The sequence below is a fragment of the Lissotriton vulgaris genome, chromosome 8 (assembly GCF_964263255.1).
Source record: "Lissotriton vulgaris chromosome 8, aLisVul1.2, whole genome shotgun sequence".
Classification (NCBI taxonomy): domain Eukaryota; kingdom Metazoa; phylum Chordata; class Amphibia; order Caudata; family Salamandridae; genus Lissotriton; species Lissotriton vulgaris.
The window spans coordinates 1163037783-1163057259 of NC_141696.1; the positions used below are offsets into that span (position 1 = coordinate 1163037783).

General features: G+C 47.4%; 1 protein-coding gene across 2 annotated transcripts in view; it reads left to right on the plus strand.

Annotated features, from left to right (window-relative positions):
* ENOX1 (ecto-NOX disulfide-thiol exchanger 1) overlaps nt 1-19477 on the plus strand; it is a 2419302-nt gene that overhangs the window by 2231453 nt on the left and 168372 nt on the right. The window contains exon 17 of one of the 2 annotated variants that reach the window (XM_086935020.1): nt 3154-3198. The exons of the other annotated variant lie outside the window; for it this stretch is intronic. Within the exon in view, the coding sequence (XP_086791146.1) occupies nt 3154-3198 (45 nt within the window). The remainder of the gene's footprint in view (nt 1-3153; nt 3199-19477) is intronic. 2 annotated transcript variants of the gene reach the window in all.

Consider the following 19477-nt stretch of genomic DNA (forward strand, 5'->3'; position numbering starts at 1 on the left):
ATAGTTAGGACCTAGTTACCATAGGAAATTCCGAACAATCTATTGGGAATAACTTTGGCGCCGATTGAGGGATCTGCCTGTAATTTTCCTTAAATTTGCCTCGCTGCGCTCCGCTACTTCCCTGAAAGTTTCGGGGGGATTCGTCAAGCGGGGGCCGAGAAAAAAGGGGGGTCCCAAAACGTGTTTTTCCCGTGTTAATTTCCATAGGGACATTCTGACAAGGCTACAGCTCGAACGGCTGAACGGAATTACACCAGATTTGGCAAAATGGTAGGGACTGGTATGCAGCAGTGCCTTTTGTATGTTTGGTGAAAATCCCTCCAGTAGTTCTTGAGAAAACTGAATTTGAAATGTTTCAAATGGCATTTTCTATGGGACCTTTAGACATGGCTAGAGCCCGAACGGCTGAACGGAATTACACCAAACTTGGCAAAATGGTAGGGACAGGTATGCAGTAGTGCCTTTTCTATATTTGGTAAAAATCCCTCCAGTAGTTGTTGAGAAAATTGATTTGAGCAAATTATATATCTATATGCGCTCAACATTCTATTGGGAATAACTTTGGCACTGATTGAGGAATCTGTGTGTAGTTTTCCAGATTTTTGGCCAGCTCTGCTCTGCTCCTTCCCTGAATGTTTCGAGGGGATTCGTCAAGTGGGGGCCGAAAGGGGGGTCGCAAAACGTGTTTTCCCCATGTTAATCTCCATAGGGACATTTAGACACAGCTACAGCCCGAACGGCTGAATGGAATTACACCAAACTTGGCAAAATGGTAGGGCCTGGTATGCAGATGTGCCTTTGCTATGTTTGGTGAAAATCCCTCCAGTAGTTGTTGAGAAAATTGAATTTGAGCAAATTATATATCTATATGCGCTCACCGTACGCGCACCGTACGCGTACGGTACGCGTACCATACGCGTACGTGCGCGTATCCTTCCGTGCGCGAGCGAGTTTCTGATTGGCTGTCAGTCGACTGTCAACATTCCAAACTGTCCAAACCAGGAAGTGTTGGCCACCATCTTGTTTTTCAGGAGAACTGAGGCACAAGAGAGCCCAAAACAAGAGGTAGAGACCCCCCAACCCTCTAGCCCTTCTCAGGGGGTCCCAAAAGGACCCCCAAGGGCAAAAAAAAAAAAAAATTACCGTGCGCGTACCCCGCGATTTAAAAAAAAAAGAATTTTTTTTGCACTTGGTGGTGAGAAACAAGAGAAACAAGAGAAACAAGATGGCTGCTCAGGTGGTCCCAGAAGGATAATAACATATATAAACGTTATCCGCTAATAGAATTAGCATTTACAAAACCTTTGAAATTTATTGAAAAAAAATATAGGTTTCACTCCTGATATAGTTAGGAATTAGCATTTAAAAAACCTTGCAAATTCAATGAAAAAAACATAGGTTTCAAGCCTTATATAGTTAGGAATTAGCATTTAAAAAACCTTGCAAATTCACGTAAAAAAACCATAGGTTTCATGCCTTATATAGTTAGGAATTAGCATTTAAAAAACCTTGCAAATTCAATTAAAAAAACATAGGTTTCAGGCCTTAAATAGTTAGGAATTAGCATTTTAAAAAGCTTGCAAATTCACTTAAAAACCATAGGTTTCAGGCCTTATATAAGTAGGAATTAGCATTTAAAAAACCATTGAAATTGCTCCTATATAGTTAGTTGTACTAACTATATTTCGCGCACCCGCAATCCACTGCTGATGATGTCACATATTACATCATTCATGACATGGTCAGTGACATCACTGATGACATCTCAAATGACATCACTGATGACATCACTGATGACATCCCATTTAACATCACTGATGACATCATCCAGTGACTGTGTGTTTCTGTAAAGTTTAAATATGTTTTACATATTGAAGAATGAGTGGATGTATAATTGTCTGGATGAAGGATTTAGTAGGTGCGTGACTGACTGTATGAGTGAGTGATTAAATGTGTCTTACTAAATGCATGGGTTTGTATATATATATGTATATGTTTTCTATATTTTCACCAATATTTGTGAAGATATTGCAATAGTTGCAATGTCCCTGCAGCTGTACACAGTCTGCCGCGCTGATGGGCGCAGCGCTGTCATGAATATCGCATGTGATCAAAAAAATCAATTTTGGACACTTAACTTGTGTCACAAACACCTCCATTTCTCAAACATGTGGTCAGAGTATCTCTACCCTGACCCCTTTTCCTAGCTTTCACAGAAATTTTCAGCCCTGAAAATCATTCCCAATCGACAAAATGGCGGCCACAACTTTCTTTTCAGGCTGTGTCCAGCCAATGATGCAGTTTACATTGAAGACTTTGCGATTTCTCCGCAATCACCACAAAACCACTGCAACTTTCTGTTCAAGTTGTGTCCAGCCACTCAGACCATCCCCGCCGCTGGTGCTCTTTCGTGATTTATCTCGTACACGTTGCATGAAATATCCACAACCAAAGATGTTACTGTATTGTTCAGATTTAATTTCTCAAAAACTACTAAACGGATTTGCACCAAATAACAAAAAGCACAATCTGTATAACAACATCTACCTGTCTGCCAAATTCTGTGTAATTCTGTCTAGCAGTTCGGGCTGTAGGTTCAACAACTCGTTCCTATGGGAATTAACATTGCAAACACACCCTTATTTTGCGGGCCCCCCCTGCACGTATAACTTTTCATGATACACAAAACCTTTATAGAAAATTTCATTAACATTGGTCAAATTACGCCAAAATTATAGGCAACTAAAAGAATGCTTTTCCTATGGATAATAGGTCTTAACTATAACTACCTACTTGTATCTGCCTGTAGGTAATATATATGTATTTCTGACAGATTTTATGTTCTGCCAAAAAACAAATAAAGATTACCTAATCTAGAAGCCATTACATATTGGCTCACTGAAGTGGAAATGTAATGTCAAATTATTATTTAAATATATATAGTCCAATTCACATTGTACCCTACCATTGTGTGCACTTCATAATTTTCTATATTATCAATTTGGTGTTTGTAATTATTAACCTTACTGTTATGTAGTAAATCACTGAGCATCTACTTTTTGGGGCACTAAGAAACCGTGAATAGGTTCAAGAATGGAAAGTTAATTTATGAAGCTATATACTACAATGCTTACTTTCCTTTAAACACTGCAGGAAGATGGAGCCCACGATACGTTCAACCATGATGGTCACACACATGTATGTATCACAATATTCATGCCTTGTTTTCATGTTAAATGTATACTTGTAAAGCTGGTAGGAAATTAATGGGTATGTGTTATAAATATAACTGAAAGTATATAGACATATGTATTTTCTTTCTATTACCTGTTCATGTTTTAAGAACCTGAAATAGAAGCAGAGTGGTTTGTTTGCTTAGTTTTGGTATCATACTATAGTCTGCAAGAGATAAATAGCTCAGGTCAAATGAATGTGTATTGTATATTATGGCCTGGAGTTATGCTTCTCTGTTTTGTTGGTCCTTTCAATTAGAAAGTGCACTCTTTCATTTGTGTGCAAATATTTGAGCACATTGAACATATTATACCTACATAGGGGTGTGCAAAATTTGTCATATTGCTGTGTGTCCTGCATTATTATTTTGCTGTTGTAGAATGGAATCAGCAGTGGCAATACAACATGGAAGGTTTACAACGTGTACTCAATCATCGTTTTCAAGACAACAGGACATCCCTACTTAAATTCTACTTAAAGGAAAAAATCTCCTACTTGTTCTCTATTTTAATCCTTAACCCTTAAGTGTGGGCAGAGCTTAGTATGTACATATAAACAATGGTGGACCTCATACAGAGTACATCTATATTGAATGCGCCTGGTCACCGGGAGCCAGGAGAGGGATCATAGATCAGAAATGATGAGGTTGTGCCTTCATAAAGATAATAGCAACCATGCTGCTTATTCTTTTGGCACTGCAGTATTTGTAAAAGGTTTTTTGGTAATCCTAAGAACTAAAGGTGTGATAATGCAATCTCTTTGAGAGAACTGCAGCAGGGAAAAGATCTACTTTAACAATTTAATGTTTGATGTCACTGTCACCGGAGATACCATTGAGAATGAAAGTTTCTAGTAAAACAAGGGACAGGCTTAGAAAGATCTCCTACGGAACTGGTCCATTGGATAGGCATCTGTTTTACAGAGTTTGCTTTCATCTAGCTAATAAGGTGAGCATTTTTAGTATTATTTTTGGAGCTCCAGCTGACGTATAAAAGTGAATTCCATAACCTCGGAATAATGTGTATGAGGTTAAAGATATATATTTAAAACAGTGATTAAGGTGCTGACCCTATAGGAATCCTGAGTGTGTAAGATACACTTTTGCACTTTAAGGAAATATTGTGATTACTTGTAAATGAGACGTCTGGCAAGACAGAATCCAAATAATTGGTAAAAGAAAGAGAGGAGAGTTAAGTATGGTTCTATTTTGGTTAGTGTTTGAAGCAGGTCTCCTGAGAAGAAGTCACTTTCTCCGACTAGCTGGTAAAATCTGTAAGTAAAAAAGGTGAACCAGCGCAACCCCTAATTCATAAGCCAAGGGACCATGAAAACATGTCACACATATAATTCACTTACCATCCAACCGAGCCCATCACACATTACCCATAAATGATCCCTGAAGAAGAGCGCTGGATTAGGGGGTTTTATTTTTTCAGTTTTTGTATATGTACAGTTCTATACTTCACATTAATGTGTATTTCAACTGTCTTCTTCTGGTTGATGGACCATTATTTGACAAGTTGATGGTGACTATGATTAACTAAACAGTTTAATAATTTATTTAAATAACCACAAAGTCAGTTATCTGGTTAGTAATTGTATCTTATTAAATTAAATGCTCATTGCAGATTATCAGTACACATACAAGACCACTTATAAGAGAACAAATTATCAAACAATGTAATCAAAATGAATATTTTGCCTCAAAATCAAAGCGTGCATAAGGGTAAGGGAAAGAAGGTACAGCAAATTACTTTGCAGAGATATATTGTAGAATGTAAGCATTTAAGGAGGGTGTTACCCACCAAAGAGTCAGGAAACCACTTTCTTGGCCGAGTTTGTGGCAGGTGTCCACTGAGATAGGCTTGGAGGACAAAGTTAACAGGACAGATGGAATTTTAAGTCTTGAAAATAAGCTGGCAAACAAACAATAATGCTCACTGTGCCACTGGATTCAAGCTAGCCTGGCTGATGAAGGGTAATACCAAGAAACTGGTCCCAGGATGCTTGTTTCCAGTCCAGGGAGGACCTGGCTTGGCAGTTCCGTCTGGACTGTTCCCATGAGACACAGGGTCAAGACTGATTTGCATATGACTGGATGTAAACTGGGATGGCATGGTGAACAAAAGAACAATGGATTTAACCCAGATTTATTCAGCATTCCGTCCAACATTTGTTTGCGTAGCTCTTTTCACCCTAAGTGGGATGAGTATGCCCAGATGTGGGTCCTTTGCTCACTTTGCCACTGGATTCAAGCTAGCCTGGCTGATAAAGGGTAATACCCAGAAACCGGTGCCAGGATGCTTGTTTCCGGTCCAGGGAGGCCCTGGCTTGGCAGTTCGGTCTGGACTGTTCCCATGAGGCACAGGGTCAGGACTGGTTTGCATATGGTTGGGTCTAAACTGGGGTGGCATGGTGAGCAAAAGAAAGGTGGATTAAACCCAGATCTCTTGATTGGGGTGAATGTATGATTTATTCAGCATTCCGTCCATCATGCGTAGCTCTTTTCACCCTAAGTGGGATGAGTATGCCCAGATGTGCATCCCTTGCTCACTGTGCCACTGGATTCAAGCTATCCTGGCTGTTGAAGGGTAATACCCAGAAACCGGTCCCTGGATGCTTGTTTACGGTTTAGAGAGGACCTGGCGTGGCAGTTCGGTCTGGACTGTTCCCATGAGGCACAGGCTCAAGACTGATTTGCATATGGCTGGGTCTAAACTGGGGTTCCCCTGTGCCTAACTTGCTTTCTTGCCCAGACTTGTTTTTATTCCTCTGTGCCTGTACTTGTTTTCTTGCCTAAACTTGTTTTTCCGTCCTGTGCCCAGTTCTCCCACGGCCCCTGCCAGTTTTTTCCGCCACTGCGTCCCTGCAGCCCTGCAACCCTGCAATCCCATTCGCCGCCCTGCCTCCCAGCTGCTCCTCCCTCCCTCATCCCTTAATAAGGAGGCCGCACAGCGAGCAGGCATGCCGCTGGCGCACTGAAGGCATGCCTAAGGCAAGCCCGTCTGCGCCCGTCCGCGCCTGGACCGTGCCCAGCACCAGGAGCCCTGGTCCCCCGAACGCCATGACGCCTGACACCGCTACGATGCCAGAACCCTCCACGCACTCAACACTGGATGATCACACACCTGCTTCCTGGCCGCCCCGAAGCGCACCCACGGAGCTTTCATCTGCCAGAACTGCAGCTTTACCAGCATCCGCCCCACCATGCTGCCGACCAGGAAAGAACCCAACCACCTCACATGCATCCTTCTCAACACCCGCTCCGCCCTCAAACATGCCATTGAACTCTGGGACCTAATCAACTCAACCTCCCCAGATGTCGCCTTCCTGACGGAGACCTGGCTGAACCCCACCTTGGCACCCGACATAGTCATAGCCATCCCTGAAGGCTACAAGATCACCCACAGGGACCTCACCAACGGAGCAGGAGGAGGAATCGCCATCGTCCACCTGAACACTCTGAGTCTCGACCAACACCGATGACACCCTCAGCACAGCCGAACACCTGCACTTCCAGACCCACACCGACCCCAACACAACCCTCAGAGGAACCCTCATCTTTCCAGACCCCCTGGACCCTGACCACAGTTCAGCGACTCCATCGCCGACTTCTTCAGCACATACACCCTCGCCTCCACGGACTACATTCTCCTCGTGGACCTGAACTTCCACCTCTAGAACAACAACGACACCATCTCCACCACCCTGATCAACAACCTAGCCAACCTCGGACTCAGACAACTCATCACAACACCCACCCACTCCGCCGGTCACACGCTTGACCCCATCTTCTCCGCAAGCCCCCACGTCTCCTTTAACCACACCACCAAACTCCACTGGAACGACCATTGCTGCATCCACTTCACCTTCAAGAAACCCACCACGCACCACCGCACCCAACAGATGCCTCGCTGCTGCTGGAGCAAAGTCACCGAATACCAGCTAACCACCACCCTCGCCCAGAGCCCACCCACCGACCCCGACACCGCCACCCGCAACCTTAGACAGTGGATCAACGACTGCGCCAATACCCTCGCCCGATCAAAAAAAACTCCAACAGTCACACCAGCAAGAAAGCCAGCTGGTTCACTGAAGACTTCCGGGCCTCCAAGCAAACCTGCCGAAAGCTGGAGAAGATCTGGCTCCATGAACGAACACCGGACAGCCACGCAGCCCACAAGAACGCCACCCGCAGACACTATCACCTCATCAGATCCACCAAAAGGGCCTCCTTCAAAGACCACCTAGACAACAACGTGCACAACAGCAAAGAGCTCTTCAACATCGTGAAGGAACTCTCTAACCCCAGCTCCAACACAAACGACGTCCCACCCTTGCAAGACCTGTGCGACTCGCTGGCCACCTTCTTCCACCACAAGATCGCAGACATCCACAACAGCCTCAACACCATGACAGCCCTGACAACCACTGAGACCTCCGCCCCCACGACCACCATCCGCACCGACCGCCTGCTCTCCTGGACCAACATCAACGACGATGACACCATCAAGATAATGAACTCCATCCACTCCGGATCTCCGTCAGGCCCATGCCCACACCATATCTTCAACAAAGCCAGCACAGCAATCGCACCCCATCTCCGGAAAGTCATCAACACCTCCTTCGAGACAGCAACCTTCCTGGAGAGCTGGAAGCATGCCAAGATCAACGCCTTACTCAAGAAACCCAAGGCGGACCCCAAGGACCTCAAGAACTTCCGGCCCATCTCTCTGCTCCCGTTCCCGGCAAAGGTCATCGAGAAGACCGTCAACAAACAACTGACCCTCTACCTCGAGGAGAACAACATCCTGGACCCTTCCCAGTCCACGTTCCGCAGCAACCACAGCACCGAGACTGCCCTCATCGCTGCCACCGATGACATCAAGGCCCTGCTGGACAATGGAGAAATGGCGGCCCTCATCCTCCTGGACCTGTCAGCTGCCTTCGACACGGTCTGCCACCACACACTACGAACACGCCTCCACAACGCCGGGATCCAAGAGAAGGCCCTGGACAGGACCACCTCCTTCCTCTCCGGCAGAACTCAGAGCGTCCGCCTCCCCCTCTTCCGCTCCGAAGCCACTGAGATCATCTGCGGTGCACCCGAGGGCTCATCCCTCAGCCCACTCTGTTCAACATCTACATGGCACCGCTCGCCTACGTCGCCCGTTGGCACGACCCCCACATCATCTCCTATGCCGATGACACCCAGCTGATCCTCTCCCTCACCAAGGACCCCACACCGCCAAAACCAACCTTCACTAAGGAATGAAGGCCGTCACTGAATGGATGAGGAACAGCCGACTGAAGCTGAACTCGGACAAGACGGAGGTCCTCATCCTCGGATCCACCCCTCCGGCCTGGGACGACTCCTGGTGGCCAACCGCTATGGGAATCGCTCCAACACCCACCGACCACGCACGCAACCTAGTGGTCATCCCTGACTCCACCCTCTCCATGACTAAACAGGTCAACGCCATCTCCTCCTCCTGCTTCAACACCCTCTGCATGCTCTGCAGGATCTACAGGTGGAAGCTTCCGGTATATGATGTGAGGAGAACGAGTTCTAACAGCAGTTATCCCTGATGAAGGGCCCTCGAGGCTTGAAATGCATTGGATATCAAATAAAAACTGCTTTAACATGTGTTATTGAAGAAGAGGTTCTGATGGCCCACTGTAACATAAGAAATTTCGGGAAATTGCAGGCACTTGCATGAGGATGAAATAATCACAGGGGAAGAGTGAAAATTATGGAATGGAACAAACGGAAAATGGTTTAAAAAAGTGTATAAAGGAAAATGAATTATTGCAAATGCAGCTTATACTGTGCCATTGGCATGGGGTTAAAAAAAAGTTAACCCCATAAAGACGGTGTTTAGTTTTAACGTGTAGTTGGGGTCAGGCACGTCACCAGTGTGCACGTACAGAGGAGAGAAAGGAAAAAGTTAGACAACCAGAACATTGGAAAAATGGAATGCAACCCGATTTATATATGAAAATCTCTTGCTCACTCACTGTGCCACTGGATTGAAGCTAGCCTGGCTGATGAAGGGTAATACCCTGAAATCAGTCCCAGGATCCTTTTTTACGGTCCAGGGAGGACCTGGCTTGGCAGTTCGGTCTGGACTTTTCCCATGAGGCACAGCGTCAAGACTGATTTGCATATGACTGGGGTGGCAGGGTGAGGAAAAGAACAATGAATTTAACCCACATCTCTTGACTGGGGTGAATGTATGATTTATTCAGCATTCCGTCCATCATTTGCTTGCATAACAAACAATAATCTCCCAATCTATCTACCTTGATTTAGTTCTCCTCAGATGCAGTCTCCTTTCCAGCACTCCCGCAACGTTCTCGTACCTAAGCTGCTCTCTGACTTGGTTCTGGTCTGCTTCCCTTGATCTTGGTGTCTCGATATCTCTCCTAGCTCACTATTTTACAATGTTGCAGTGTCAGTAGAAACTCGGCCTGTGATTGGTTGACATGAGTCATGTTAAAGTCTCCTCATCAGGTTCTCATCGCAAATCCATCCCATACTAGTTTTAACAAAGGAAGTATTAAGGATGAATACATTCATATACTACTAATATTAAGTGTTATAAATTCTGTAACATTTTAATATTATGGCATCCTCTTCACATTCAAATTGCACGTAGCGATGGCAGTTCCGACAGTCGCTGTTGCATCTTGGCACATAAACAATAGGACACAGGTCAACATGGCCTTCACACAGATTACATCAGCGGGTACACTCGGCAGTTCGTGAGCAGGCAGAGCTCTCCTTGCATGCATACTTCGTATAGACCAAGACAACCATCTGCAAGCTCAGACAAGAGGTCATATGGCTGAGATACCCGCCACCCCCTCTCAACACAATCCCCAAGGATGGGAAACCGGAAACGGTTCTGAACTTTTGGAAGGCGGGAGGGAGTGACCCTCCCGGCCGTATTTATTAAAATATGAAACAAAATCAAAACATTAAAATAACAGTTTCATATTATGTACAATTTCATTTCCACATTACGATGTTTGGCTAACCTTAACAGATCTCTAATACAAAGGTTCTCCTAGCCGAACTAACATCCTACAAAACATTTGACTTGAAATTGTACATCCTAACGTTAAGGGCCAACGGCAAGGTCGTAACCGGTGTCAGATCCCTAAACCAGAAATACCCCCCCTCACTTGTGAGGAGATCGACCGCACAGAGGCGTACCTCAAGTGCATCTACCAATTTCCCTTGGACTTGACGGGGGCCCCAATGAACTCGACGCCATTTAACGGTCGTCCGAGGACTCGTGTGAGGTGTCTAAAAGGTAGCGTAAACCCCCTCCCGAACCCCACACAACTTACCCCATCTGCCGTCGCAGATGTCCTGGCCCCGGGAAATTCCCCAGGAGGGCCCGTAGCCCCTCCTATCCAGGAAGGGGCCTTGACCACCTTTCCTTTCCTTCCGGCGGCCTATCCTTAGACGGGACCGCCTCCCCGTTGAGGGGCCAATGGCCACCTCCCCCGAGCGCTCCCATCCGTAATGGGTGATGCACCCCCATAGGGATCTTCCAATTACTGCTCACCGATCATTTATTTTATTTTATTTTTATTTAGAAGTTTTCTATAGCGCTAACAAGACCCGAAGGTATCAGAGCGCTTCACAGTAGTGGGCATGAAAAAGAGAACAACATGAAACAAACCCAATAAAAGCAATCGGCGACAGACAATTTGGAAAGAAGAAAAGTTCGGACAGCAGGGCTTCTCAGTACTGGATTCAACAATACCGCATGGATTCTGAGACGTTTGCAGCTCCACGTTATCCATAACCAAGGGAGCGGATCAGGCACAAGGATTTAAGTTGGCTCTTGAATTCTGCATAGGACGGTAGAGTTCTGATGTGCGGGGGGATGGCGTTCCATATTTTGGGGGCATTTCCTGAGAAAGAGCAGTCCGCAGTTCTCTTCCTTCTGGTTTTTGGTAGGATGAGCAGTAGGGAATTAGAGCTTCTCAAATTTCTGGCTTGGCCTGCTTTTTTGAGCTTGTTAGCCAGGTATTCTGGTTTGCCGGTGTGGAGGGCCTTGTGGGTTAGGCAGGCCGTTCTGAAGGTACTTCGCATTTCCACAGGGAGCCATTCGAGTTCTTTAAGAGCCGGGGAGATGCGATCATATTTTTTGCAGCCTGTGATCATTCTTGCTGCCGCATGAAGTGTTGTTTTTAGTGGAGCCAGGTGGGATTTGGGGATGCCGTTAGGATTGAGTTCCCATAGTCCAGTCTTGATAGAACTAGAGATTGCGTGGCTAGTTTGAGGTCCTTGTTGGGAATGTAAGGTTTAATTTTGTTCAAAAGTGACCTTACCGCCCGACCAAAATAAATACGACATTTACCTAAATTACTAAATTGCAAAAACAATCATAACTATTACAAGCATGATTACTGATCAACACTAATGCAGAATTACTTTATTCGAAAAACATACTGAAAAATGACCATTCTTTATTGCATACTCAAAATATCACGACAATCATCACAACCTGTAAGAAATAGAGTTACCACATCAAAAACTTTATTCAAAACAACTCGCTGTCCTCAGGGGCTGGTGGGTGGGTCAAAATTGGCTCTTCGTTCCGTCTCGAGCTCACGTGCAGCGGGGAGGTGCAGCTTCAGAGCACAGGAACAAGAGGATGCTTTCTTGGCTTGTTGCTCCTTTTATCCGTCTTCAGGGCGGGCGTAAACCCGCCCACGCCTGCCTCCGAGGGCGTGGCCAGCTGCGTCAGTGTCTAGGACAACCCACTCCAGGGCGGGAAAAAGGCGCGCCCCGGCTACGCCGCTTCGGGCATACCAGCCGAGACTCGCCTCCCGCCCAAGATGGCTTCCCGGGGGGATCGTGGTACTCCACCATACGTTCGGGGGGACCGAATGGTCACCCCTTTCCATATGGCTGAGATACCCGACACCCCCTCTCAACACAATCCCCAAGGATGGGAAACCGGAAACGGTTCTGAACTTTTGGAAGGCGGGAGGGAGTGACCCTCCCGGCCGTATTTATTAAAATATGAAACAAAATCAAAACATTAAAATAACAGTTTCATATTATGTACAATTTCATTTCCACATTACGATGTTTGGCTAACCTTAACAGATCTCTAATACAAAGGTTCTCCTAGCCGAACTAACATCCTACAAAACATTTGACTTGAAATTGTACATCCTAACGTTAAGGGCCAACGGCAAGGTCGTAACCGGTGTCAGATCCCTAAACCAAAAATACCCCCCCTCACTTGTGAGGAGATCGACCGCACAGAGGCGTACCTCAAGTGCATCTACCAATTTCCCTTGGACTTGACGGGGGCCCCAATGAACTCGACGCCATTTAACGGTCGTCCGAGGACTCGTGTGAGGTGTCTAAAAGGTAGCGTAAACCCCCTCCCGAACCCCACACAACTTACCCCATCTGCCGTCGCAGATGTCCTGGCCCCGGGAAATTCCCCAGGAGGGCCCGTAGCCCCTCCTATCCAGGAAGGGGCCTTGACCACCTTTCCTTTCCTTCCGGCGGCCTATCCTTAGACGGGACCGCCTCCCCGTTGAGGGGCCAATGGCCACCTCCCCCGAGCGCTCCCATCCGTAATGGGTGACGCACCCCCATAGGGATCTTCCAATTACTGCTCACCGATCATGACCTTACCGCCACAGGCCGGATAGCTGACCGGCTATCCGGACCCCCCACAACAACTCCTGCCTAAAGGTCATGTTTTAAACTCTTTAGCCAAGCTATGAGGTCTCCTATGAGTAACTCATTCCCCACCCGGGACAAATGAACCCCATCCCCCAAATACATACTGTCCCCTTTGATACAACCATGCGAAACAGAATGCAGTGTACTTGACCGAAACAATCTACTCAATTTGTTATTTATTTTCTTCACTGAATGATTCAGAGCAGAAACCGAAATAGCCCCCCGCCACACTTTCCGTGGGATCATATGGGACCATGCAATTGTGCACCCTGGAACTCTTCTTGCCAACCAACTTACTGTGGAAAGCATTGCCTCAAGAAGGAGTCGTCTACCAGTGGCCACCAAATCATTGCCCTCAAGATGGACTATGACTATAGACGGCGGTGACCTTGTCCGCCCTAACAAACCCTCGAAAAAGGATTGAAACTGATCAACACAGAGCCCGCCCTTTCCGTGGAAGGACACCCTGTACCCGTATTCCCCAGCCACGTGAATCATGTCACCTGCTTTGAATACTTCCGCGGCACGCCTCACGTATGAGTGGCCCACGACCCACACCTCCTTTTTCGCAGCCGGTGATGTCTGACCGCTGGTCCCCAGGTGTCGGGTCGACTGCACAGTCCGCCCCGCCTCGTAAGCTTGCGCAACTGAAAACCAAACAAAAACAAGAAGCGTGAGTACATCATTACAGCTTCACAACATGTGCAACCGCACATACCTTTTATAACAGTTCGAGGACCAACGCCCCACACGTTTTACTTCATCTACACTCAGACCCCTGGCTGTAGCCTCAGTAGCAGCCCCTATCCGAAAGGAATGGGTCCCGAACTCGCCGGGGTTCAAGCCCGCGGCCGAAATCGACATCGCAAGCACCCGCTGGAACTGAAACCTCGTCAGTGGGGTGGCGTCGGCGTGTCTCAACAAGGCCCCCCCCCCATGATGCCACCCTCTGCGCTAAATATTCCTCTACGCACACCACAGGGCGCATGGAAGACCCGGGGATCCTCCGAATGATTATGCAGTCCCCATTTGCACCCTGATCGGTTTTGGACCTAACAAATGAGACTGTCATCGTCTCCCCCCTGACCTGAATGTGCTCCCGGCACAGTCCCCCCATCGTATCCTGCTTGTTCCTCGCCACCAATTCGCTTACCCGCATAGCCCCATGGAATGCTAGCGCAAATGCAGCTCGGAATAACACTGCTTCGTACTGGGATGAACACGTTGCCGGGAGTACGGACAATAACAGGGTCAACCTATCCAAACCTATCGGGTGCCTCTCATCTACTCTGCGACCCTCAAGGCGTTGCCACCCACGTAGCGCTTTCTGCACCACAAAAGACGCTGTCGGGTCCTGGATCCCATGAGCCCTTGCCATAAAGGAAATGGCGGCCCGATGTCTCTGGGCCGTAGCCACTGATTTTCCTGCCTGATGTAAAGACAGCAGAAATCTTACGACAAGCTCTTCCTGTCCCCAAAGCTCCCTCCCAGCAGAACCCAAAAAGGACAAATAGGAACGGAACGCCCCTTCATATGCCTTCCTTGTCCTGGGTGCTAAACTCTCTCCCACGAGGTTTTGTAGTTCGGGGCACCGAGAGACCAGAGAGCTTCGGGAAAGGGTGCTGCCACCAGGTCCGCTGCGGGCAGAAAACCCCAGAAGGCCTGCATACGGAAACGAGAAAGCGCATCAGCCGCTTGGTTCAGTACCCCCGGGACATGTCTTGCCCTAAAGAGCACATTCAACTGCATACACAATAACACAATTTCTTTGAGCAGTCTCAGAATCCATTTGCAACGTGCTGCCTGACTATTGATACACTCAACCACAGTCATGTTATCAGACCAGAACACCACAGAGTGATCACGAAAACCCTCCGGCCATGTTTTCAAGGCCACCAAAATAGGGAAGAGTTCAAGGAAAGCAATGTTACTGGTCAGGCCGCACTCGTGCCACCATGACGGCCACTTTTGAGCCGACCATTGTGTACCAAATATGGCGCCAAAACCTACACTCCCTGCGGAATCTGTCCAAAGCCCCAACTCCTCGGAAGACACTGCCGGTTTGTTCCAGACAATTCGACCATTGAAATCCGCCAGAAATGCCAACCAAATGCGCATGTCCTGGCGAACCTCTGCCGAGAGCCTCGTGCGGTGATGTCCTTCCTTCAGGCCGACCATGGCTTGTGAAATCGAGCGGGAAAAGGGGCGCGCCATTAGCATTACTCTCAGGGCAAAATTCAACTGACCCACCACCTGTTGCAATTGATGCAGGTTCACTTTTGTCGCACGAATGCATGTTTCAAGGGATGTCCTGAATTTTAACACTTTTTCCCTGGGCAATCTAAAACAACCTTCTACCGAGTCGAGCTCGATCCCCAGAAACTCGAGCAAAGTTGAGGGACCCACAGTCTTACCTGGCGCCAATGGCACACCGAATTGTTTCATTAAGACACAAAATTCATGTAAAGCCTGTCCACACTCAGGATCCCCGGCTGCCCCCAAAAACAGAAAGTCATCACGATAATGCATAACATGCTGAAAACCTGTCTTCCTTGTGAATACCCATTGCAGAAAACAACTGAACTTTTCAAAATAGGCACAGGATATCGAGCACCCCATTGGCATACATCTATCCATGTAATAGCGACCCTGAAACATAAAACCAAGGAGACGCTGATCGTCTGGGTGCACCGGGAGCAACCGGAACGCTGACTCGATGTCTGATTTTGCCATCAGCGCCCCGGGCCCCAGGCGATTCAACATGGCAACGGCCTCATCGAAAGATGCGTACCGCACCGAACACACTTCCGGGTCTATCGCTTCGTTAACGGAAAGACCACGTGGGGCTGACAAGTTATGTATCAGCCGAAACTCACCCGGGTCCTTCTTGGGGACCACACCTAGAGGGGAACAAACAAAGTTAGCAACCGGTGGCAACTCAAATGGACCGGCGACACGACCTAGAGTCACCTCCTTCCCAATCTTTACCTGTACCACCGCTGTATGCTGCAAGACCGACAGTTGATTTTTACAATTTGCTACACCCTGAAAATCCCCCACTGGAATGCGAAAACCATATGAAAACCCATCTCGCCACACCCCAGCGGAAGCATGATCCGGGTATTCGTTGAGCCAAGGAATCATTGCCATGGTATCAATCGGAGTAGGTAGAGGCGCCCCTCGGACTATTTCAGACCTGTTTGGCGCTTCCCCTACCACCGTTATCACCCGTTTTGGCTCTGCACATGGACTCAGGATGGGATGGCTGCCCACACCCCCCACATTCATGTCTGAACTTGCATGACCCCTGGGGCCTCGTACATTTTTCCCTGTTAAAATTCCAACAAATCCCCTTTTTACCTGCGTTGCCACTCGGCTTCGAGTGGTACTCGTTACCTGCACCCGTCCGAAAGGGTGTCCCAGAGGATTGGCGGGAAGATTCCCCCCCCGTTACTCCCTGACAATGGCACTTTTAACATTCCTGAACTCTCCATTTTTTGCCATGAAACGGAGTCGAAACAATCCCAAGTTAGAACTGGGTCGTGCTCCTTCGCTTTTCTAAAAATATTGTCATAACAGAACCACTGATTGCCCCCGTATGATACGGAATACTCCATGATACGTGACTGATAAATAGGCAACTCGGTCAGCAACTCGGGCCTGCGCTCACCCATGATGGAGGTAAAAATGCCCCACGCTCTGCCCCAAGTACCTATGTTCTCATCAACCTTAAAGGCGGCCATTTTTGCGCGCCAAACACCCGGATGCATGAGCTCCTTTTGGCTCTTAACATGCTCCATCTCATAATGGTCGGTAAGCAAAGAAAAAATGTTCACATACTTATTCGCCCAAATCTTTTCCTTAATTTCCAATGGAACGTGCTGAGCCACCTTCTCCCTTTGTGAAGGTACAGACCCCTCCCCCGCAATCGGCAATGGCCGCTTACCTGAACCAGATGCTGCATTTGCCGCCGAACTTGGGCCTGATGCATTTTCCGCCGCCGGAACTGGCGGGGTAACAGAAGATGGTGCCTTCGCAGCCTCTCTAGATTCCCGCAGTTGTCTCATTACTGCCCGGGCGTCTTCAGCCGTGGTGCCCTCACTATCTTTTCCCAACCACGCTGCTAATTGCGCCGCTAACTCGGGAGGCATATCTTCCCCGGTCCCGGGGGTCGGGTGCCCCTCCTTCGGAACCGGGGTTGGCTCCTCGCAGGCCCGGACTGGTAAGGTCGGGCACCGGGCAATCCCCCGGTAGGCTGGAGGGGGGTGGGGGCCGGTTTTGTGAGAGGGGGCCGGTTCTATTGCTGGGGCCGATTTGGCCGTTTGGAACCGATCCCTGCATGAGTCAGAAAGAGACAGTCATGAGTCATTACGAACAGCCAGGCATTACCTTCTCTTTCCTCCTTTCGTTGTTTTTGCTTCTCTGTGAAATGGATCCAAAAACGAAATACACAGTCTTGCCAAGTTTCACGCATTAGGCGTATGTGTATTTCACCACGCATGCGCAATCTCACGTCTTTCTGAGCTCCCAAACACAGCCACCGCGCTTTTTACCCTACGCGCGCAACAGCGTGATTAATCATGGGAGCGGCGCCGCAACAGAGTTCTGTGCCGTGGGTATTTATCTCCGTCAAACACTTGAGGGTCCTAACCGGCGGCGGCCACTGGAGTTGCTCCTCAGCAGCTTTAGAAGCACACCAGACCCTCACAAAGTAAGTTGCGCCTCTCAGGGCCGGCCGTACAAGCTGGGTGTGGACGGGGACAGGGGCATGCGACTTTACTTAGCACCGAAAAGCCCCTGTCACTTCCCTTGCGTGCTTGTGGCTCTCCTAACTCCCCCAGTCAAGCCTTCACGAGACTCGAATAACACCCCCACTTAACAAGAAAAATGCACTAGATCCACCCCACCTGTCTCATGCTGCAATGTAGTCATTTTGAAGACTGTCTTTGAGAGACATCAATTTTATTTAACCCCGGGTCATTGGCCTGTCAAAACTCCCTAGAATGAGGGTTGAGAGCAGTTCCTATGGAGCTTTCCCAGTGCAAAGGGCGCATAATGTTCATGAAAAAGAGTGGAATTATGCTTATTAGACAAAATGTGCTTGGACAGTATCTTGCGTGAAAACTATAAGAGGGCAAGGCTTCTGTACATAATTCTCGTAAGACATCTCTGCCTTTTCTTACTCAAGCATAACGTTTCTCATGACTGTAGCACACATCACTTTAACAGTTCCTGGGAGACACTTTTTTTTAACTGGGATAAGCCTCCCACAGGATTATATTACACACAAAAAATAATTGCTTAAATAAACAAGCATATGCAATGCATTAGGTCTGCATTGCTGAAACGTTGAGCTATTGGTGCTCCATTATTAATTGCAATGCCAATAGCTGAAACTTTCAGTAATGCAAGACCTATTGCTTTGCAAATGCTTTTTTTAATTGCAGCTTGTAATATTTTACCTCTGTTGTGGGTACATGCATTTTAAGCTATATGCCTATGGGTTGGAGTAGCTTGTATGTGCATGCTGCAAAATATCTGTTGTTCAAGGCTGGCCTTTTCTCTTTCATTATATGCAGTGCTTTAAATGGAAAAAAATAAGTGCAGGTACTCACCAAAAGAGCAGTGGGCGGAGTTTAGGGCGGGGCTAAGGGGGAACAAGGGGCGGGGTTAACCTTTTGACCGTGCCAAGGTTGTATGCACGAAATCTGCATGCATTTTATCAACCGCCTAAGGATTACATGCTGCTTCAGCCTGCCTTAAATCGAACCGGTGGCCTACAGCCCACTGAGCCATCTGTCCAGTACTGGTACTCTTTTGTAACATGCACACGTCACTTTTCTTTTGTAACATACTGTTTGCTACCTCTTACATTTTGTTTGCTTTAGATACTTGCGCAAGTGCCATCATTGCTTCATGTAACGTTTGTTCTTGTGCTGGTGCATTTATTGCAGTACTATACCTCTACTTGTACTTTGTATGCTTTTGTAACCTGCACACATATCACTTTCTCCTCCTGTAATGTACCGATTGCTACCTCTTGTATTTTGTTTGCTCACAATTGTCACTTTTGCCTCATGTAACTTAACGTTTGCTTTTGTAATTTGTTCACTTGTAATTTTCTCCGCATGTATCATTACTGTTCCTATTGTGAAGCCTCTGACACCTTCGGGTAAAGTCTGCGCTATATAAAAACGCATAAAATAAATAAACAAGTCTCTCTTGGAACATTTGTAAACCGGAGTTAGGACCAGAGCTGACAACGTCTGTACTGGCAACCAGGTGCCAATCTCCACATTTTTGACTGGTCTTAAGGTCTGTCCAAGGTCGATGAAATAGGAATCAGCGAGTGTGGAAGTGTGCAAGAAAGCAATTCAGATGCGTGGCGACTGTAAAAGCCTTCCCATACGTTCTTTTGTTATGTCCTGAATAGTGCCTCCCACCGCCACCTATTAGATTTTACAGCCCCCTCTTAGCGCCCACTGTGAAAGATCTTTGGATAAGCAAAGGACTCCG